Source organism: Pezoporus wallicus, unplaced genomic scaffold (genome assembly GCF_028554395.1).
Source record: "Pezoporus wallicus isolate ANWC-B61680 ecotype Strahan unplaced genomic scaffold, APGP_CSIRO_Pwel_v1 contig_8333, whole genome shotgun sequence".
Lineage (NCBI taxonomy): Eukaryota > Metazoa > Chordata > Aves > Psittaciformes > Psittacidae > Pezoporus > Pezoporus wallicus.
This window is the reverse complement of record NW_026637037.1, coordinates 153,682-177,057: the sequence shown is the minus strand read 5'-3', so window position 1 is coordinate 177,057 and position 23,376 is coordinate 153,682. Positions and strand designations below refer to the sequence as shown.

The 23,376-nt window shown below is 38.9% G+C and overlaps 1 protein-coding gene across 2 annotated transcripts in view; it reads left to right on the top strand.

The window, feature by feature from the left end:
• The window catches only part of PKN2 (protein kinase N2), a 50,618-nt gene that overhangs the window by 12,690 nt on the left and 14,552 nt on the right, over nucleotides 1–23,376 (top strand). For both annotated transcript variants that reach the window (XM_057402719.1, XM_057402718.1), the window contains exons 2-4: nucleotides 10,517–10,814; nucleotides 18,158–18,309; nucleotides 22,512–22,629. In XM_057402719.1, the coding sequence (XP_057258702.1) occupies nucleotides 10,517–10,814; nucleotides 18,158–18,309; nucleotides 22,512–22,629 (568 nt within the window). The remainder of the gene's footprint in view (nucleotides 1–10,516; nucleotides 10,815–18,157; nucleotides 18,310–22,511; nucleotides 22,630–23,376) is intronic.

The following is a 23,376-nucleotide window of genomic DNA, read 5'->3' as shown; positions in this document are numbered from 1 at the left end:
TATATATGCCCTGTAAAAGAGGGTGAGGCTTTTGATATTAAGGAATTGATCCATTTACAACAAACAGAGGTTAAATAGTACGTTCAAGATTCCATTCTCATGGTTGGTGCTGGAAAACACATAGAATGCATGTGTAATCTTACCTACTCTGAAAAAGGAAGGGCATTGAAATCACTAACAAGTATGCTTTATTGTGGGATTTCTGAACACTCAGCAGTACAAAATGCACCCTATCATTCCTCTAGTTTAATGCAATTATAACGTGAGAACTTTTTTCCGTTATTGTGTAAACTTGGGTTTATAGAATATCCATTAAGATTTACTTTTATAGGCAGATCTATACATAATGCATAGAAAAGCTGCTGTTTTGTGTTGCTTTATGTCTGTTATGTTTCAGGTCTCATTGATGTATTCGTTATTGGGACACTGATGCTTCCCATTTTCAATTTAGCTGATACTGAAACTGAGCTGGTAACATGAGATAAATGGAGGAGAGTCCTCTACAAGTATATGCAGAACAGGAGGCAGCTTACTTGGGAGATGGTGATACCCTTTATGCCTGAGCATAAAGGGTAAAACTTGTTAAATGACCAATAAAAAATCCTTCAGCTAAAATCCTAGACTTTTGTTCAACACTTCTCACTGTCAACATCATCTAAATGTCAGAGGTTTGGTTTGGGTCATAAGAAGGTAGATTTGGATTGCTGTACTGCAGGTCTGAGGGGGATCAGGGCTCCTACAAGCAAAGACAATGTAGATAGTTTTAAAAACCCAAACTTTAAGCAGATTTGTATTTTGAAATGTCAGTGTTTAAAGAATTTGTGGTCCACGTAATCAGTGAAATCACTTCCCTCTTTTTCACTGCTGTTGCATATGAAGCAGTCAAGTCAGGGTATCTTCTTTTTGCTTGTGTTGTAGGTTAGGATGGGCTTCTGTTTCTTCATGACTTCTCAAATACCTAGGGAACTGATTAAATAAAAAATGGACATTAAGAGCCAGTGAAAATTATCCTACCATGTTTCAAGGGTCAGAGAAAGAATGGTTGCAAAAACACTCTTCAGATGTACCGCAGCGTACATCAGTGATGCTCTGTACAACTCTCAGACAAATGGGGATGTGAAGTAATGCTTCTATAAATAACTGTGTGTTCATCCATAAACTTTTACTGGAAAGGCATGGAATGAGATGCCCGCATCTCTGAAAGTGGAATTTGGGTGTGGCAGGATTTATCCCTATAGTGAAAGGTCATCTTTTCTGCTGGCCACCTGTAAAGGTGAGAAGAGAGTTTAAGGAAGACTTTCCAGCCTCCTTTTACTGCTGGAGGCAGAAACAGGAGAAGCATTTCCAGCTGGTTGGAGTATAGGGTGTGAACTTAAGTAACTTCAGATGTGATAGCCAGAATGACTGTGTTCTCAGTCCTGGAGTATAAAGACAAAGGTCTTTAGTATAAATACAAACATACATCCCTTTTCTGTACCAACAGATTCAGCTACCCATAAGCTGTGGTGAAGCACTATTGCACAGTCCTAGAAAGCAAAAAACTTCGGTTCCTTCACCAGGATCTAGTATTTAGCCACTTGGCCTGTTGCCTCATAAAACAGATGTTACTATTATCTCTGATACGACTTGCTGCATTTCTAATGTACAAAATAGTTGGCTGCTAAAGAGGATGGCTTAATTAGAGTGGAATGTAGACTCTCAGCTCTTCCATTAGTTTTGCAATGGCTAAGAATAGCTCCTGTAAAATACAGTAAAGTTAAATGGACTGCATATCAGTTGTCTGTGCTGAAAGCTGGAATAGTCAGAAACGGAGATTTTGTGTTTTTTTTTCCAATTCACAATTACCAAGAAATCCAGTTACCATCTCCCAGAAATTGACATTCTCATACATGGATACGTTCTTTGTGCTTTTCAGATTAAAGAAAACAGTGTATTGTAACATTTTAAGTGCCACCGCTTACAGAGGTGGCAATAGCTGATACTGTAATTTATGGATGAGCAGAATGGTCAGTGTTCTTACATTATCTGAGATAGGTAATAATACATTTTAACTGGATAACAGTGGCTATTAGCTAACTAATTTTTATCATAATAGAAGAAAACCCCCTTACAAATGGGAGGGGATCTGTTTGTCATTAAGTATTAATAACTGGGGCTTGGGTTCCTTGGGTTTTATATTCTTGGGTAGTGACTGAAACCTCTTCACAAGCAGAAATTTACCCACATATGTTTGTCTTAATGTTAACATTGCAGCCACTGAAAATGTATAGTTGCAATGTTAACTTCACATGAAGGTAAGAGTTTACTGGGCATGCATCCAGGAAGCAATCACCTTTGTACAGTGTGCATTGTAGCTGAGAAGGAGTTATCAAAGTCATAAGGCATGATTGTGACTCATGTCTGTTGACTGACCTTTTTACCTTCGAAATTCCCTTCTACCAAATTACACATCATATCTTGTAGCTTGGGTAATATAGTAGTTACTACTTCTTTGCAACATCTTGAGCTGTATATGTAATATTATTCTGCTCAAAGTTAGGCAAAATTAGGCAAGCATTTTAAATGAAAAATCCCAAACAAACAATAAAGGTATTTATATTGGGATTACATAAACCAAATTATAGTAACATTGTGTAGCAGCAGAAATGCTTGATTTTAGGTGTTCGCTTTAACACGCACTTCAACAGATTCCTCGCTAGTTATGCTTTATTTGGGGGACAGTGATTATCTGTCATGAACAGATTACTAGTTGCTATATTACTGTTACTTAAAGGCAAATTCTCCACACATTTGCATGACCTTAATTGTATCTTAAGTAGCTGTTTCTTCAGTAAGTGATGTTGGACTTCAAGCATTTCGGAGCAGTAAAACAACTGCCTGCACCAAACTTGAGCTTAATGTAACTGCAGAGAGATCAGTCAAGTCAAACTGAGACAAGAATTTTCCTCCGAAGAACCTTGGTTTAGTCTGAAACAGCCATTCAAAATGAGTGTATTAATTCCTAAAGGAAATGGATACAGCATATCCATAGCATTGTAGCATTTGGCAAGAATATTAAAATGTACACTTGAGAAGTATGTTCTCTTTATATTCAAGGCATAATTGTAGGCCATTAGGGTGATGGTGTTTTATATATTTATGTGGTATAGAAAATGACACCGTTTCCATGATGAAAATGGTAACTCCAGGTTAATTTGAAGGTGTTTAAAGTAACAAACAAATTAAACCCCTTTCACTCTTATTTTTACTATCAATTCTAAACTGTAAGGGTTGCTTGGTTTGGTTGGGTTTTTTTCAAAGCAGCCTCAACCTGTCAAACACACAAAAATAGTGGTTTCTCTGCTATTCCCCAGTCTTTACATTTTTATTTATTTCGGAATTTTTCCCCAAATATGTCTCAAAAGAAGACTGAATTTCCCAGCTCAAATTTGGGAAATGCAGAACAAGTCTGTGCCTGGGATTCCTGTGTTGGCAGTAGGATACAGGACATACATGCATGCTAATTTTCACTGCCCAGTTCAATATGTTAAATGTACAGCTGCAGATCAGAATCTGTGACTAAGGTGCTTCTTTTCTTAAAGTAAGTTCTTCTCTGAACTTGCTTCTCTTTGATTTATTGAACTGTTATTTAATCCACTCTTGTTTTCCTCATCTTTTAAATGGGAGTATGTGTATTTATCACACTCTGAATACATGCTATGATAATATTACAGGAATTAGAACAGAAATTATTGTTTCAGTATGATAATGTTATAGGAATTAGATAAGACATTATCATTCCAGTGCTTCTACTGCATGCACCTAGGTGAGGCTGCATTTCAGTGGGAATCCAGTCATGTTGGCACAGTTATGATACGTTGTTGTTGGAGATACTTCCAGCATGCAGTATGGTATTAACACTTCATAAAACCTTTTTCCTTGTATCTTGAAAGAGCTCGTTTATATCTTTGGCATTTAATAGAGCTTCTACTACTGTGTGTGGTCTGCTTGAGACCATATTAATTATGTAAGATGCAGTTTTCTTCTGAGTATGCATTCTGCTTCTTTATGTTATACTAACTTGGTTACTGTAGCACCACTGATAAACATTGGTACTTCAAATGAACTTAAAAATGAAAAGCTGCATTAAAACTAAGACAGCGAGGTTTCATCGAGAGTGGAGGAGTGGTTTTGTTATGGGCATTATTTCATATGCTGACCTTGCTCCTAGGCACACACAAGTCTAAGTTGTGACAGCAGTCCTCATTCGTTGCAGTGTGGATTTGAGCTGTTTCTTCAGCACATCTGGAACGAGGGGGGTAAGGGTTGTTTCCACTGTGCTGTGGTCTGTTGGAATTTTTTGGCTGGGAATAGGAACTCCCAAGTTATAGATAAATGTTTGGAAACTACTGAAGTGTCTGTACCATGCCTGTTGCCAGAATATCTAGTCACACTTCTTGGATATTCTGATCTCAGATTCAGGTGCCCATTGCTCGTGCTATAGCCTCTGTCAAGGCCTCTCATCACAGGAAATGTGACTTGGGATTTAATTTAATGTTGTATTTCTTTGGAAGCCTCCTTGCAGGTCCTTCTCCTTGCATAAAATCATCAGGAGCTGCTAAAATGAGAAGCAGCTGAAGGCAGCAGTTCTTTAAGTGGTTTCCCTCTCTTCCATAGTGAGGAAATCCCTCTCTCTTATGCCCCTTTCTATAATCGCTTTTGGCACGGCACGGCACTGCACTGACACAACTTCCAGTGCTGTAAACAAGGCTGCTGCTGTTGGAGCACCTTCTGGAGGGGGAGCATGCTCTTCGTGTTGCTAAATGCTGGCCTAATCAGGGATTGTTTGTGGCTGGATGCCTGGATCTGAGCAAGGAATCCCCGGGGAATTTCATTACTGGTTTAGGTACGATGTTCTGGCTGAGGCAGGGCACACAACTTTTCACCCAGGTGTTGTAGGATAGAGTGCTGCAGCCTGGCAGCTATCAAGTCATTCAAAACAAGCATTCCTCCTGAAGCATTCATACGATGTTCAGGGCAACAGCTAACACTGGGAGAGAGGATACCACTGACTGAGGACTGTGGGTTGGACAGCCCTAGTTTAAGGAACACTGTCCTGCTTGAATCCATCCACGTGTAATGCAGTGCACTATGGATATTTGTGCCTTAAACAGCTCTTGTTACAAAGCAGAGAGCTGTGACTTAGATTTAAGTTTAAATCCTGATTTGTGACATGTTAGCACAGCAAACTAATGCCAAAATCTATTAAGCCTCCAAGGTTTTTCTTGTTCCTGACACTGGGTGAGTGCTGAGATCTTGACCACAATCACATTTGCTTCTGGGCAGGAGGAAATAGTCCATGTAGTTCCAGTAATCCAGACAAGGCGTCACATCTGGTTTTATGAATGACTTCGGGGGGAAGGGAAGTTTGCAATTGATTAACATTGTTCTTAAAATCAAAGCCTACTCTGGTTTCAGGAATTACTGTGGAGAGCTTCAGGGACCTTGGCAGTAGCTGAGGAAAACAACTTCTTTTTCCTCAGTTCTTCTATTTTGCTTTTGTATTCCTAAAATAATATTGAGAAGATGATACTGAAAGACAGAACAATTCCAAAACTGTGCTTCCAGTTCTTCAAACTACAGTGAAAAACTAATAAACTTTTAGTCTGTCTGGGTTTGTATTTTAAATTAGTATTCTTATATGCAATAGCAAAGCAACTGTACTTGTCAAACAGATTTTGTTATTTCTTTGTCTATTATCATCTATTGGAATGGTTGCTAAAATCCAAGAGCATACGGAAATGAATGCTAATAGCTTTAGGAAAAAATATACACCCTTTTACTGTGAGTTTTGATGTTGTTTTGGTGTTTTCCTAAAGGCAGGTTGAGTGTGTGCTTGTAACACATCAGTGCGAAGTGTAAATAATATTGTGCATGAGTGCTGTCAGCTGTTTAAACATGCTGGAGTTCAAGGCTCCATTTCCCATCCTATAACAATTAGCACCAGAATTCAGCAATCTGAATTCTTACCCTATCTAAGATTCTCTATGGTGAATACATGGTATAACACAGTGCAGCTGTACTGCGCTCTTAGGAGCGAGTCTTTGGGAGTTACTGATGCCCAGGATTTTAGCATTATCTTTTTCTTCTGAGAGGTGGCAATTCAGGAATCTCATTTTGAATTGGAAGTCATTTAGTTTACACAGCTTAAGCTCTGATTATGTTCAGCTTCATGGTACTCTCTTCTATTCAGCAGGACCTCATTGTTCATCAGTTTAGGTGTTCTAACCTTAAATGAGAGCTTGGGTGGTAGATACAGTTTGGGAAGGCACCTGCCTCATAGATGATTTGGTCAGGACTGACCTGAAGAAAAAGTATGAGGCCCCCCCGGGTTTCCATAAACAACATTCATGGCTCTCTACCACTGCATCAGCCAGAACAGACTGTGTGTTATTAAAAGACATGCTCAGACCACTACCCATTATTTTCAGCAATTATACTGAACCCATTTCCCAGGAGTACAGAAATTGAAGGCTGGCATCTTGAATTCATCTGTGTAAATAGATAGTCTTGGAGCCAGCAATCAAAGTGAGGTTGAGTCATTAGGCCATTGCAGGAGGAAAGCTGTATATGTGGGTTCCTCTTTTTTTCTCTAAGCAGTAATATCTAATTTGTGGTCCTTGTTAGTTTATTGTAGTAAACATAGCCTCAGTTTCATTATATGCTGAAATGTTTCCAAATTCTCCATCCTGGCTCATAAACATGTATTTTCTCATTGCTAAGAAGCATGCACCACTGCCTCTAATCTCTTTCCATAGAGCCCAGAAGCAGGTTGTTAAGAGCAGCACCGGGTGCTGGCTGCCCTCTTCTGCTGTCAGGGCAAAGAACTGGGTCAGCAGCAGAGGTGTGAGGGATGATGTGGGGCCACCCAACAAAGATGGGCTCCTCGCTATTAACCAGCAGTCAAAACACCACCAGAATTGTAAAAGACACTGAGAATCAGTAACTGGCTGCCCGTTCTGTTGTCTTGGATCCTAAAGCGGTGAGGCCTGCTCTCTGTTTTGCCAGCAGGAGTGGTTTAGTCATTGTCTGCTGCAGCGCATTTCCACTCTTAAGCTATCTGATGTTAAATGATTTTGGAAGGGAGAGTAAAGGAAGTGGCTGTGCAAAATCCATTGATGGGTTCTTGGCATAGAGAACATGAGTGATTTCTTCTGTCTTTGCAACCTGTCTGCTTGAGCAGTGCAAAGGAAAGGGCCTGGCCCCTGCCTCCAACTGTTGTTTCTTTTGACTTACTTAATTCACAGGTTGAGGGGACAGAAAACCTATGTCCTAATGGATGCGGGGCTCAACCTGGGACAGAGCTTATCCAAATGGGAAAACAAGTTTTCTTGGAAGAATATTCAGCTCTAACAAGAGGCTTGTAATAGGCTGTCATCAAATCAAGCTGGAATATCCTGTGGTTTAAGTCACTTCTCAGTTTAAAAGGGGAATTTGAGTTTGGGATTTTGGAAGGTGCTTTCCTTAAAGGAAAAATCTTACCTTATTTTTCTCACTCAGCTATCTGATGCTATGTCCAGTTGTGTCCATCAGTTCTAAAATGGAGCATTGCTGAGGCTGCTCATCTCTCTAGCATGAGGATCTGTCTCAAACCTGTGTTACCTCCCAGCAGCAGAACGTGTCAGCACAGGAGCAGAGCGACTTTGCTTGCAAAACATGCTCTTGCTCGGCATTCCTGGTGACCTTCAGGGTCACTGAGTGCACAGTGTCCTCCTTGGAAGGCTGCTTATTTCACCTTTGTGCCAGGTGACACATCTCGGTAACTAGGTGACAGAACACTTCTAGTTTAAAAGTGTAATTAGAGAGACTGCAGTATCACCCGTGGCTTTGGGGGCAGTTAAAGATGAATGCTGAAATGAATAGGCAATGTAACTAATGTTGGTATCCCCAATATTGACATCTTACATGTCTCAAGCAGATAGACTCTATATCCTGAAACCCTAAGTCCAAAGATGCTGCAGAGACTGCCGAAGCTGAGGAGAACTTTAACTTGATTACTGGAAATTTGGAATGCAAATCACAAATGACCATGGAGATTTAATTTGATTGAAGACTTGTTAGACACTGTATCTGGAACCAGGGCTCCAAAAACCTGTTTATGGAAGAATGTAACATCCCTTTAACAGGTGGCATGTAGGGCTTGGAGATGGATAATACCCTCCCCCATTGAACATATGGCTTTGTTCAATACAAACAATTAACTGAAGTGTCTTTAGGAAACCCTAGTCCAGAATAATTCTGAATTATTTATATTTTAATTACACTGTTCTGTTTAAGAAGTTTATGTTTCTGGTATAATTTTAGCACACTTCAGGTGCTATTGGAATACAGGATAAAGGTTTTCTGTTGGGTTTGGGGCTTGTTTGTCCTTTTTTGGTGTTTTTTTGGGGTATATTTATAGAGGGTTTTTTTGTTGGGGTGGTGGTTTGGTTTGGGGTTTGTCTTTTGGTTTTTTTTTCCTACATTCACTAGTAGTCTTTGTCCTGTGAACCTTGGGAAATGTAATACTGTGCTTAGAAAGAGGTAGATGATGAGTTTATTTCTAGAAAGCTTGCAGAACAAGTGCAAAGGATTATGGTTTAAAAATACACACTTGTTATTTACTGTTTTGATCCCTGCTTTTAAAGGCTAAATAGCAGTATATTAATCTTGAAGCTGTTTTTTTACATCCTACATTTTTGTCTTTGACAACCAGGGAAATCAAAGATCTGAATCTAATTTGGGTATACTTGGTTTGCTGTATAGTTGTATTAATTTATTGTCAGTTTCAGTTGTTTCTCAAAAGAAACCACTCAACACATAGTGGTTGAATTCCCTCACTATGGATATGAACCCTTGGTACTAGTTGCTTATCACTATTGACTATTCTATAGGAAAAAAAAAGGTTGATTCTTTTTATAGGCCTATATATGGAAGCAGTGTTATGTATTTCCCAGTACAGCTATTAATAGGCTTTCTCCATCTCCATAATAAATCATTTATTTTAGTGTGTACGGACAGAAACGTACTTGCAGGGATCACAAGTGCACTTTAGGTATCGATTTAGGTATTACTCCCCCCCCCTCCTTTTGTTGCTTACTCAATTTGTCATTTCTGAATTGCTTGTTTGTAGTCTCTGATAGACAAATTCTGTGGCAGGGTAGAGATTCTGACTGCATTTAGTATCTCGGAGTCCTTGAGTTTCTAACTTGTTCTACAGGTAGCAGCTATGGGTATAAATGTTTTAAAAGAGGGGTTTGAAGATGATTTACTCAACTTGTAGAATTATAGTTGAGGACTTGTAGATTGGATCTTCCTTCTGGAAGGCAGCATCAGTGGAATATGCACAGATTGAAGGAGTCTGACCAGCGTTATCTGTTGATACGTACAGCACAGGCAAACTGTCATGATCCCCATTGTCTCAGACTCTTTGGAAAGCAAACAAGTCACTGTGGGCTGTATCTAGAGATGATGGGTTCTAGGATGTTTTTACAGTTTATTGGTCTGATGCTGTGTTTCTTAAACTCCTTCCTGAATGTTTCCTTTTACAGTTTGCTGTATTGCTGGTGCTTCCAACAGGAAATAATACTGACATCTAACTTTACACACAACTTGCAAATTTTTATCATCCTTTACAATACCTTCATGTTCTCCCAAATATTTCAGAAATCTGGGCAATTTCTTTATTATGTTCAAGAAAAATTACTGGAATTTTGGTCTTTTTGGGTAGATCCATGCAGATCAGGCCCCACATTTACTAAATACATCCTGAACTATGACTGGATCAGAGTCTAAGTTCTGGAGAACCCTTCTCTGACCTTCACTCACTTAGCTCTAGCTAAGACTGCTTGAATAGGGCCTAGTATTCATGTGTAAGACATACAGGAAGTATTATTACGTATGTAATGATTTGTACTTTATTGGTGTAGGTTCTGTAACGTGCCCTTTGTACTTCTCAATGATATACAACCATACAGTAGGTGCAAGTAAGATCTCATAGGTACTGGTGGTCTGAATACTCTTTTTTTACAGTCTTTTAAAGGAATCTATTCTAATGAATGTATAAGAATTCATCATAGATAATAACTGTTAGAAGCTGTTCTTATTTCCTGTAACTATTTGGTCTATTAAAACACACAATTAGATCTAGACAATCACAAACATGAGTCATGAGCTCTGAGGCACAGAACTACCAGGCAAGCAGCCATGACCAATCCAGAAGTATTTAAATCTCCGGGTGTTAAAAATAGGCATAGTAAAGATGTCACTAACTTTAAAATAAATCTGTTGCAAAAGGTAACTGCAGTTAACATGTCATGTCTTGTGACGTTATTGCTTTAGGACAACATGAGCGTAGACCCATGGCTAGTAAATGGCCTTACAAAGGGAGTGTTTTAATACACAGAGAGAGGCCTAAAGCGTGTTCATTTTAAGAGTGCAGTGCATGTTGTCAAGAAACAGTGTTTGCTGGTACTTATCTTGTTGTTTTTCTTTCTAGGGGGATGCCAAAAGTCTCCTTACCTCTGAGAATGTGAGCACTGGCCAAAAGTTGGACTTTGCAGATACAATGGTACAGCAGAAGCTGGATGAAGTAAAGGACCAAATCAAGCGGGAAATACGGAAGGAACTTAAAATCAAGGAGGGAGCAGAGAACCTCAGGAAGGTCACAACAGATAAAAAGAACTTGGCATATGTGGACAACATCTTGAAAAAGTCAAACAAGAAGTTGGAAGACTTGCATCATAAGTTACAGGAGCTCAATGCACACGTTGTAACAGACCCAGATGATGTTGCAGGTACCATGCTTTATGTGAAATGAGGTTTTTCTCTTAGCTTAGATAAGCCTTATCCCATTGCACTGGAGAGAATTGTGCTGGGAATGAGCAAATATGTAGCTGGTGAGTTTGTTACTTACGTATGCCTGTGAATCACAAAGAAGTCTCCAGTTCCTTTGGGTTTTGGTGTCTGTATTTCCTGACTACTTGATGATGCTCTAAAGATTAACATGTACCAGTTCTTCACTTTCAGTTATTACTGTATTGAAATACTGTCTCAATCACTGACTTTCTCTCACTTACACTGTAGGCATCAGCATTAACACATCTTGTATTCTAGGGTGAGGGGGGTGGGGGGGGAGGGAAGTATAACAATTGTACTTACAAGTTGTTGGCTTCTTTTTAAACTGAAATCTAACTTTCATAAACTTTTATGTCGTTTATCAGACTGAGTGAACAAGCATTAAGTCTTCAGGCTCTTCTATAATGAAGCCACCCTTTTAAAGATAACTTGAAATTGTTATCACAGAACAATTGTAATCAGTAGTTTTAATTGGCAAGTTGTGTGGCCTGGCAGTGAGTCCATACTCATTTTGAATATAGTTTTTTAAAGTACCAGGCTTGGTATTTAAAGATGGAATGTTGTGAAAGTAAACAGTCCTTTCTCAGCTTTGTGGTATGAGCTATTGCCAGCCTGATGATTTCACATTGCACAGACTCGCCTTGGCAAAAAGCTGATACATGTGCACAAGCTATGGAAGGTGTTTGTGAAGTGAATGCCTTCAGGAGCTTGGGCAGTAGAAAAAGACTGTAACATCCTTGTGAAGAAAGATTGGTTACAGTGAGAATTTAGGGGAGTTATTGGTAGATACTTTCATACTGTTTGGCCTGATGACATGCTGCAAGAGTATTGAAGTGTCCATGGTGGCCTGCACAGTGTTCGTTATATTCTCTGCTTTTTTGATTTTGATCGTCACAAGAGACAAAGGGCACAGAGTGGCATAGCTGGAAGTAGCAAGGCAAAGTACTTGCTGCATCATGAAATGGGAATGAATCCACTAATGTGTGCTTCATAAATAGCCACTGGACTTTTAGAAGGCATAAAGCACTGTTCCATGTCAGCTGAGGTTTATGAAAGTCTGCTTCATCATTGATAGCAGTGTGCCTCCTTTTAAAGGAACAGAAAGAGTGGAACAGAAAGAAGTGTACACAAAGTGATGTAAAAATCTGTGTGGACATAAATCTGTGAAATGCATCTAGTAGTAGCTTGAAAAATGGATGAGCACAGAATGTTCTTGTTGGAATGTCCTGTTCCAGTATAGCATTTAAAAGCTCTATCACGGTGTGTTAATGAGCAATATTGTCCTTGTTCATGACTCAGGAAATGCAGTGAACCCTAAGAGAGCATTTATGACTTGTAAAGAGATGGTTTGTGTACAAAGACCTAAATGATGATGCTGAGGGTTGGAACTAGGTGATCTTAAGGTCCTTTCCAACCTTAACCATTCTATTAGTCTGTGTTCGGGTCCTCAGTACACTTCTGAAAATACCAGCAGTGCCAATTGCTTTTGTGAGTAACTGTTAGCAACCAGGCTCATCTTGCCCTGTGTTCAAATACCAGAGACTTCATGGAAGGGAAAAAAGATCAAGGCTGATAAACTAATGTGCTTCTACCTGCTTTTGATGCATGCTAAACTTCTTAGTATTGTGTTTTTAACTTTTATTCTGTTTATTGGTAGATAGCTTTTACAGTCTTATTGAAATATGCAAGAAAAAATTACTAATCCTGTTGATCTTTATATTCCCTGTGAAGTACCACATCAGGCATTCCTATGTGAGGCTCACTTTAACAGAACATATTGCATAACCTTCTGAAAAATACCCCAAACTTCAGTTCTTTTAGTATCTCTCTTTAGATCAAAAAGCTACAAGCACCCACCTCCAAAACTGAAACACTTGAGGGTTTTATATAGTTTGCCTTGTGAGTTAATTGCCTGTCTCCTCCCTCAGTCATGTCACTAACTCATGGAGGGGAAAGCACTGTCAGTGAACATTCTGTCTTTCAGCTAATGGGTGCAAGTCATCCAGGCAATGCTCTGATTTCTGTTACTGAAGTATTAGGTTTGAGTTTAGGTATTGGTGAGTTTGGTCTTTGCAAAATGTTGGAAATATAAAACCAATGATGCGCCAATTGTATGGGTGTTTATGTATGCATATATACATATAATATTCAGCTAATACATAGACACATGGCCCTAAAGATCACTGCCATCTGACAGAAGATACCTTTGTGCAGAGGTCACAGGTATCTGCTTGGGAATTCTTGCTTTTTCTTGGGATCAGTAGTGAATTTGATAACCACTTACTGTTGAATATGTGAGCTCCCTAAATAAGTGCAGTGTTTCCAGAGCTTAGTTTTATCCTAAGCTACAGCTTTTCACTTCAGCTTGTGTTTGACCTTCTTCTGGTCAGTCAGAGGCAGGAGATTTAAAAAAGGGAAGGAAATACATGGGAAATTTTTAGATTGTGCAGAGCACAAATGCTGAAATAAGGTAAAGAGGGTTCAATAGCTGCAGGAGTCGGTCTGTGTCCTCTATATGTACTTCAGTATTTTAGAGGATGGTCCTACGTTTTCCCTGTTTCTAGAGTATATTGTATATGTTTTTGCAGGGTCTAAGTAGCCAAGTCAGACATTGAGAAGTAACGCTAAGAAAATCTGCCTATAAGATGATGATCTCTTTGACCTGTCAGGCCTGAACTCTGCAGACTTTCGGACTGCTCTGTTGACTGGTTGAAAGGTCATTGTGGTAACTTGCAACAGTCATATAATCTTTCCTGGTTCCTGTATCTGAAAAGTGGGTGTGAACACACATTTGTAAAGCGCTCCAAATGTAGAGCTGACAAGTGCTGTGCAAGCTGCTGTGAGTCTTACTGTTGCTTGGGGTATCAAGCAGTAACAGACATTATTTTTTTAACACACCACTAATTTGTGTTGTAACTCTGTAATCAGCACAGTGTAACCAATACACATTAAAACCATTAAATGTAGTGTTAATGAATCTACTGTAGGAAAATATGTTTTAATAACATTCCATTTTAAGCTAGTTAAGATGTTTTGGTGCCTAGAGCTGAAAGCTTTCCGTGTCCTAATGCCATAGGAAATTACTTTCACAACTATTTGAAGAACTGGTATTAAACGTTAACCAAAACACGCAGTTTGCCAAAAAGCTACATCTCTGAATGCGAGGGTAGATTTGGCAGTAGATGTATAATTTAGAAACAGCATTTAACATAACATCTGTTTACACTATGGGGTTGCTGGTGAGTCTGGATTTGGTTTAGAAGTGAGACTTTGTACCCAGGTCTGCCCTTATTGTGCAGTGTTATTAGTCATACTAGGATATGGAGGCTTCAAATTAGTAAGTCACCACTTAAAGAGAAGCAGAATGCAGCAATACAGAGTGAGTAGAGCAAGCCTAGTGACAACTACTGATGAGAATCTAACAGATGTACTTGAACTTGAAATACAATATGGGACAATTACTTCAGTCTTGGATATGAAATCTTGTATCTTGAAAACATACTTCTGTAGAGTGGCTCAGATTAAATTGATATTCTTTTCACGTGTCTAAAAAGTAACAATAGAGATGGGGGTTTAATATGACTCAGTGAGGTGTAAGATTGAAACAGCTCACCTACAGCAAGTCACTGATTTGATTAGGCACGTAGTTGATAAGTAGAGTATCTATAAATTGGGAAATGAATCTGATCCATAGAGCTGATATAAAGGTGGATAGGGAGGTGAGATAACGGAAAACCCTTTGGGGGAATTGAGACTGTGTGAAACATGGAGAACATTAAATCAGAGGGACAGGTTCATGCCTCTTCCATTCTCGTAACTTACTTCTAAGCTATCCATTTTATGTCTAGTTTTGCTGTAGGGGTTACATAGAAAATAACTCGCTTTGTTTAAGAACACGACTCGTTGACAGGGGAGAGAGACTGTTGTGTGTGGGCCTACAAATGGTGAGGTTAATCTGTCAGACACCAGAGTGTCCATGTAAGACCAATTATTGGAAACTGGGAGAGGTAGCAACCAAGTTGGTAGAGGTAGTGAATTTAGACAGCAGACTCCACCTGCAGGGCTCATTTGCATGATAACTTTTGCATGGTAACTTTTGGAAACCTTAATGTGGAATAACATAACTGAAGCTGTTTGAAACAATCTCCTGTCACTTGTTTTGTAGTTACTGAATTGAAATGCAATTGAACTTCAAGAGTTTTCAGGAGATCAATGCTAGGTGCTCTGAGTACAGGATGTCCACTGCTGCCTTTGACTTACTGATGGCTTAGTCCAAGTGCTGAAGCAACCATCTGGCTCCCTGAGAAAAGCCTCTTTCTTCCCCCTTCCAGAAGTGCCCAAACAAGCATCATAGGTATCTCTGTTGGGTATGATACTGAGGCTAACTGCAGTTAAATATCCTCAAAGAAGATTAAAATTAACTGTTTACCAAAGTGCACTTGCTGCTAATGGACTAGCTTAGCAGCGTGCTGCAGTACCATCTGGGAAGCCAAATTCAGAGTTACATGCGGCCCTGGATCTTACACTGAACAAACAGCATCTAGGGAAGAGTCCCCAAAGGAATGAGCAGCGGGTTCAGAGAAGCAGAGTTGTGTCAGTGCTCCAATAAATATCATTTAGATGGGAGCACTGGTAAAAGGCAATTGAGAAGGAAGAAGATTTTGCTCATATGAGTACTATGCAAAGACTCAAACTGAAAAGCTTTGCAGAAGAGCAAAGATCAGGGTTAAGGTAAACGATTCTGACCGAAAACTGCCATTGTCCTGATGCAATCCAGGTATTTTATGAATTAAAACTCGGTTAAACCATCACTATTAACTTATTTTAAGCCTTATAAGTATATTCTCATGAAAACAGGCTATTGCAGGTGCTGGGAAGCAGTGCTGCAGCTTTTCCAGCAGCCTGGATGTGTGCTGCACAAAACTCATTGGTGTTAAGCAGCAACATTCATAGTTGTTCAGCAAAAATAACACTAAATACATCTGTTATTCACTTGATATTCACCTAATAGAAAAAGCTGCTGGTAAACCCATATTTTCCTTTTAAAAAAGGGAATCTTTGTTAAGCTAGAATGTTCCATGTTTGGGAGTTTAGCAAGCACTATTAATACATGAAGGCAAAAATGGATTTCTTCCTAGCAATCAGTCCATACTTCAGAGAAGTTTCCTTTGCTGCTGGTTACTAATAAAGCATATAGCAGAACCATTTAAAGTAAATGGTAGAGGGTAGTTGAGGTCCACAAGTACAGACCTGCCTCTTGAGATGACCCAGGTAAATGATGTGGTTACACCTTCCCAGTGGAGACACGCTGAGGGAGATAATAACAGCTGCCTGGGCAACCTGAGCCCTGGTATCTCTAATTAGTCCTTGACTTGCAACTTGAGTGTTGTTTTAATGCAAAGGGAGACTGCCTGTGTGCATCCTTAGAAGCTGTGAAAACAGACTACAGGAGCCCCACAGCCTTCCCAGGGATCATCAGAGGGCTGGGATCTTTCAGTGGTAGAAGCCTACACCTTAAATCTGAAGTTGGTAAATATTCATTTGTACCATTAAGCTGCTTGACAAGGAGACGTGACACTGGGACTTTCAAGTTTCTCATTTGTTCTACTTTTGAATAGATTATTAGGTGAGCATTAGTTAAATGTGAAGACGTAAGTGAGAGGGGAGAGCATGTTCTTAATCTTTCTTTTATTAAGAACAGATCTGAGGTAATGCTGCTCAAATGCAGCTCCACAGAGAAACCCAGCCAAAACACTGGGGGGAGGTTGAACGACAAAACAGATGAGGAATAACCCAGAATTGTTTTATACATTTCTTTTAAATATGGTATTTTTTGTGCTACTTTTCAGTAGTGAGTATGCAGTAAGACTCTTAAAGTGGCTTAAAGTGAAGAGTGAATTTTCAGCAGAGGAAGTAAAAACTTCTCCTTTGGTGAAATCTGAATGTAGCCTCAGCAAAGTTTGCAATTTAGGAGGAAATTACACAGCAAACTTGAAAGTAAAATGTATTAAATCTCAAAGAATTAGTTGCCAGAAGCTTCTAGAGAACCAATGTGGAATGGCAGGCATCTCCTCATTGCAAGTTACTAGTGCAATGCCTGTGTTTTCTAAGAATTGAGGATTTCAGGAATTTGATCCATCATCCATCCTAGTGTTAAGTTAAGGAAGATTAATTACAATCAGATAAAAGACTGTACCATTGGAATCAGGTAAATATTGTCTTCCAGGAGACAACTGATGTCATTTGCCGATTAAAAAAGGTATTCTCTCAGTTGTTGGAGTAGAAGAAATCAACAGCAAAAAAAAAAATGTTACAGTGGATGTAATTTATCCTTTTTTACAAAAATTTTGGAAGAGAAGCCATTGAGACTGTTACTGTTAGGGAAGATAGCTAAAAGCACAATTGTGTTGGGAAACAGTGAAGTCCTAGGAAATAGTCCAGTGGCCATTTACTTTCAGTTCACTGACAGTTCATGGTGCAGAAGTTAAAATGTGACCCAGTGATGAACAGACTTTTCTGGAGGAGGCTGGAAAAGAGGAGGAGTTTGACTGTATAACTTGATTGATAAAACTAACTTGCATTCCATTAAATTAATGCAGCAAGATGGAGATCTAAACACAGTAATGTTGTCAAAAGCAAAATCTTTATCCTTCCTGCAAATCACAGTAGTTCAATAACCTGTCTGTCTATATATCCAACTATGCCAGGATTCTGTTATGATTCCAAAGTATCCTTCAGCTTTATGACTAAGAAAAAGGCTCATTTTATCTAGTCCTAATTTTGACATGAACAGTGCAGTGTTCACAGATCTACTCAATGTCTGTATTTAGAGCATGCTCATTAGCATTGAATATCATAGTCCAATTTTGGGTTTAAAACACTTGGATTTGAAATCGGAGTGTAAGAAAGCTCAATGGGAAACTGCACTTTTAATTGACTTGAGACATTCCAGAGGAAAGAAATCTCCTTTGAAACGAAAATAGACCTCGCTGCAAACCTGCCTATTGTAGCACTCCCGGAAGTGATTCATGTGAATTAGGACGTGTGTAGGAGTCACCAGGCTTTCAGGAGGCTTTTCATGTTAAGGCGAATTTGCAGTGCTGCTGCAAAGTAGCTCTGGACAGGAGGGTCAGTCTTAATACTTAAGTATGATGTTCCAGCTTTGATTAATCTATAACTTCATAGAATAGAGCTTAGGGTAGGGTTTGGGGGTGGGTTGGTTTTATTATTCTTTTTGCTTTCCTTTTTCCTGCACACATTACATCTTATCTTTCATTCCTAGATTGTCCCAGGACTCCTGATACTCCAAATAGCGATCCTCGTTTTTCTACTAACAACAGATTGATGGCCTTAAAGAAGCAATTGGATATAGAACTGAAGGTAAAACAGGGAGCAGAAAATATGATACAGATGTACTCAAATGGCTCTTCAAAGGTAAGGCTTTGGAATTTAAAGACCATAAAATGCCTGTGGATTTTCGTATTGCTGTGGTGTGGATGTGCAATGTATGAACAGCATGCAATTTCAGTACTTTGAGTTTGGGGTATATTTGTTGTTAAATGGCTATGTCAAACCTGGTGCAAATTCCTATCCCCTTTTTTCTGTGGTGGTATGATACCCACTCAAGTGATTGTTTGATCAGTTTGTCCACATGCAGTTCAACCTAAATAACAAATCCGGCTTGCTAAATTTAGTACATCTAGTAATCTTTCATTGGATGCGATTCACTGAGCAGCAAAGCTTGCCATGACACTGACTGGTACCTGATGCTTTTTCCCAGCTCCACTAAACAAAAACCCCAAACAAACAAAACCCCCATTAGCTAAAAGTTGTAACATGCATGATAGTTACACAGAATAATTACATAGAATTGCCAGTGTGCTTCTGAGATGGTCATTGAGTTGTAGTTGGCAGTAAAAGGAGTTATACCAAGTATGTTTTAGTAAGATGCGTATAGTATTCTGATAAAGTTGTTGTAATCTGCATTACTATGCATGCACATAAGATACATTTATGTGTGTGTGTATATATATATATAGTATATTACTTTTTACAGTGTGATATTCTAGAGGTGGCATCTGGTAGCATCAAGAGATTAAAAATAAAAGCACTCTTATTTCTAGATCTGAATTTTAGACACATGCTTGCTTGCTTTCTTTTTCAGTAGCACCAGAAGCTCTCCAAGGAGGCAGGGAGAAATGTTTGTTAACCCCTAAATGGGTTTTACTCATTTCATAGTCCAAACTATGTGGTAACATTCAGCATAGTCCGAGTCCCTTAACTCAACTGAAAGATAAGCCCAACCTTTCATATCTGGGGGGGGGGATAACTACACACTAATAACCCCCCAAAACAACAAACAGAACCAAACCAACCCAGAAACCCATCACCCCATCACCTCCCCAACATATATGCTATGAGTGTAAGGGAGTCATGGTTCTCAAATAGAAAAAAGGGGATCCTCTACTTAACTGCTCCTTCACCCTTCATTAGTTACACTTTACCTGTTTTTTCCACTTACTTTTACTAAACCATTAAGGAGATGAATTTCCAAGCTAAGGGGAAACACAGGCTGAGATCTAACACTGTGTAATAGCTTGGTTAGTTGTTTCTGTGTCCAGAGAGTAGCAAGTAAAACTGAAATGCTTTAAGTTCTTGACTGAGGGAGCCAACACCTAGCTAGGTCAGTGGGAAGAAGTGTTTGACTTGAGTAGACATCTATGAATTTAACGAGTAAGTGTTGGAGAAACCTACTGTGTTTGAATCAATTTCTGATAGGGAGTGGTGGAGAGGCAGATCACTGTGTATCTGCCTATTGTATGACTTAGACTTTGGAAAAATGATAGTGGATGTTGCTCACTCCCAGAAAAATGAGGTTAAACTATGAGAAAATGAGGTTAGATGGGACCATAGGTGTCATCAAGCTCATTCTGTCCCAGCAGCACCTCTGTGGAGCCAGCTGGTACACTGGTAGCCTTATCTTAAAGTGACCTGTACCCTACTAGCCTGGGGCAGATGGAAACAGTATCTGGAGTGCACCTTATGACTAAGGGCCTGGGAATGCTGTCCATGCACCACAGTCCCTTAGCTCTTGGAAACCCTGGAGTCTACAACCTCTGGGGCCAGGTACTTAACATCAGGTACACTTAAAAATAATAACCAGCTGACCCAACTGGATCAAAAGACATACATGAGTTATGTTCCTAATAAACCCTCAGTAAGTAACCTTATAGCAGCCAAAAAAAACTTAACTAAACACTCAGGCTGTAATAGTAGACATTGGAGGCAGGCTTTGATCAGACTAAATAAAAAGGGTAAATTCTGGTTTGCTTTAAGATTGAGGCATGTAATTAAAACTGATGATTGAATCTTGTATTTGCAATTGGTAAGTGCTTAAATCAGCCTACCAGCCTGGGTGTATATAGTAACTGGGCTGGGAAGAGCAAGCTGGAAAACACAAAAAGCATTGCCAGCTGCTTCAATAAACAGGATGGAAATGGTGCGTATTCATTCTCTCATATTCTTAATACTCAGCAGTGAGTTAATTTGGCAGGTTTAACCTGTAGGCTTGAGCCTGGTGATTCTTTTTTAAAATAAGAACTTAAAGCAACTCAAGTGTCTGGATAAGGTGGGCAAACGGGGCAGGAAATTCCCGGTGTGAATCCAACCCTGGTAATCCAGAGTTCTTTAAAAAGTAGTCACGGGACCTTTTTAAACATGTTAAACTCTGTCATGACCTTTATTCAAGTGTACTGTATGATCTGCTTTTAATCTGGTTGTATTATTTTCAGGCCTAAATTTGATGGAGGGAGGTCATTCGTTTCCTAAAAATGAGAAAGCAGCCTGTTAATAGTAATAAACCCATCATCTCATGGGAAGGTTTTCCCTCTGTACTTGCTTCAGTAACATTCAGCTCAACCTATTTGGACCGAAGCATTTCTGAGATACTGATCATCTTTGCTTGGACTTGTATGGATTCTCTAAGATCCCACGACAGCTTTGCAGATCAGTTTCTCGGGCACTGTCAGCCCTTCTATGCTCAGGAGATGCCTTGAAGTGCTTTGTCTTCAGCCTCCAGCACTAAAAGACCTGCTGAGTATAGCACATCCGTTTGGTTCTCAGGATGGGATTTTCTGTCTCTTGAAAACATAAGGATATCTCTATAATCCTGAATCGCCTTCATTCTATGCATTGAAGGGCTGATATTGCCCCTGAGCGAGCATATCCATTGCAGTAAGAGGATATGAGGGACAATCAAGATGAGCAAGATCAAAAGTAAGATAAAAGTGAAGATACACACCAAGAAACATGGCATATATATATATACCTTGAAATGATGCATGGATAAGGTTTAATAAAGGATTCTAAAGTTGCTTGTAATCTATCTTAGATGCAGGGTCACAGAGGAGCTCTGAAGGTAGATTTTTCTTCTCAGCATACTGATTTTTCTCACAGTATTCTTGGTAGTGCTAGTATTTCTAGCTCTGGGTATTTGTGCTACACTGCAGTTCTTTGTCGTGGTTGTGGAAAGGGGAAGAATTGAATTTAACTTCTTAAATAAATCATAATTTCATTATATAAAATTAAAAGTTTAAGTCAAACCATGTCCATGGGAAAGTACCTTATTAATGAGGTTATAGAGTGGCTACAGAATGAGTTAACCAGACTACCCTTTGGGCTATAACAAGTGTGATGCTCATCTTCACTGACTACTGTTAATTACTGTGATTGATTAGTACTGCACAGACAGGACAAATAGACTGCCTTACATTTTCTTATACCACTATTCTTGTTCTTACTGCAAGTCAGATCACTTTTAAGTTACCTGGTAATTCCCAGAACAGAGAGAGAGCACCATGCAGCAGCCGTAGAAGCACATGCACAGTTCTACAGCCAGGAACCATTTGATAAGCCATTGTAAGTCAGTTCTCCAGTGGCTGGAAGATAGAAAATGGTTATTATCAGCTAGTTTGAAAGTTCGTCTTCAGAAAGGTTCTCTTCTAAATTAGTCAGCCTCATGTAGATGAAAAGTCTTGCACCCTTATGTTATTGATGAGATAGCTAAGGAAGTAACCCTCTTGTATTATGTATTTATTAATGCAAAACAATCTTCAGCTTTGATTTGTTCAGGAAAACATAGCAGACTTATTTAGAATGTGCTACGTAAGTTAACTTCTTATTTCTAATTTCAAAATTGAGTATCAGCTCAAGTGAATTAGTACAGTAATTTTTATATGTATTTAGTTAAGCAATTTTGTCTGTTAGAAGAGCTCTTGTCATACAGTAAATTTGAGTCCTTCTTCATAAGGTGAAGGTATTTTGCACATAATATCCTTTCTTTAGTATCAGCTCACAAAACATTAATCTATGCATGTAATGTTGCTAGATCATGAGTCCTCTATTCAGCTTTAAAGAGTTTCCATGGGAGTAGCTTATAGTCTTTAATCAGCCATAACTAACTCTGTCCTAACTTAATTTCCAGTAATACCCTAATGTGGTTAGTTTTATCAGTCTTCTATACCAAATGAACTGCATACATTTAGTTCATGTTTCTAAAGCCTGTCAGTTTTGAAGCTTTCAATATGTTTTATTCCATGAAGAGTTTATCATTTTAACTTGTTTGTTCATTTTAATAGGATCGAAAACTTCTTGCCACAGCTCAGCAGATGCTCCAGGACAGCAAGACGAAAATAGAAGTTATAAGGATGCAGATTCTTCAGGCAGTGCAGACCAATGAATTGGCTTTTGATAATGGTGAGTGAGTAGAAATGAAATATGAGTCATTAACTTCAGGATGCCACATAGATATGTACCCATATGCAAACAGTGTTACCATAAATTCCTAGTGGTAATTTTGGACAGAGCTTACATGAGCCAAAAATAACTGGAGACCAGGCAAACAATTGTGTGTGCTAGGATGCCAGATACATCTCACTTGAAGCAAATTACCTCAAGCTTAATGAAGAAACATACAGTCTCTCTACATTATCCTTTTCATACCTTATGCAGTCCATTTTTGCTTTATGGTCCTGCTTTCTCCCTTCATGCATGCTTTCTTTTTAACAATAACTAGTAATTTCCTTTAAAGCATATAATCTTTTCACTATCCTAAAAACCAAAATCTGATGTGGTTCAAAGCCTGCTTGTTATACTTAAATAGATTGACCTTATTAGTAATGAGAGCACAGATGGAGGTGAATTTTGTCTGTCTTTATGGGTATTTAGGCTAGACTGAGTAGTAAACAACTTGAAAGAAAAAAAACTGTTGTTAAAATAATGTCATTTCAGAAATAGTTTTAAACTTGCATTTCTTTGGAAGTCTTTAAATAAAATTAAGAAATAAAAATTACTCCTGAGCTATAGCGGGCGTGGAGTATAAAATTGTGGGGATATCAGCACATCTCCAATCTTGAACTTTATTTGTATGCATTTCTTGGTATTGAAGTTGTACAATGAAGCTTGTAATCAGGTCCTGGATATATCCTAGATAGTGAAAAGCTT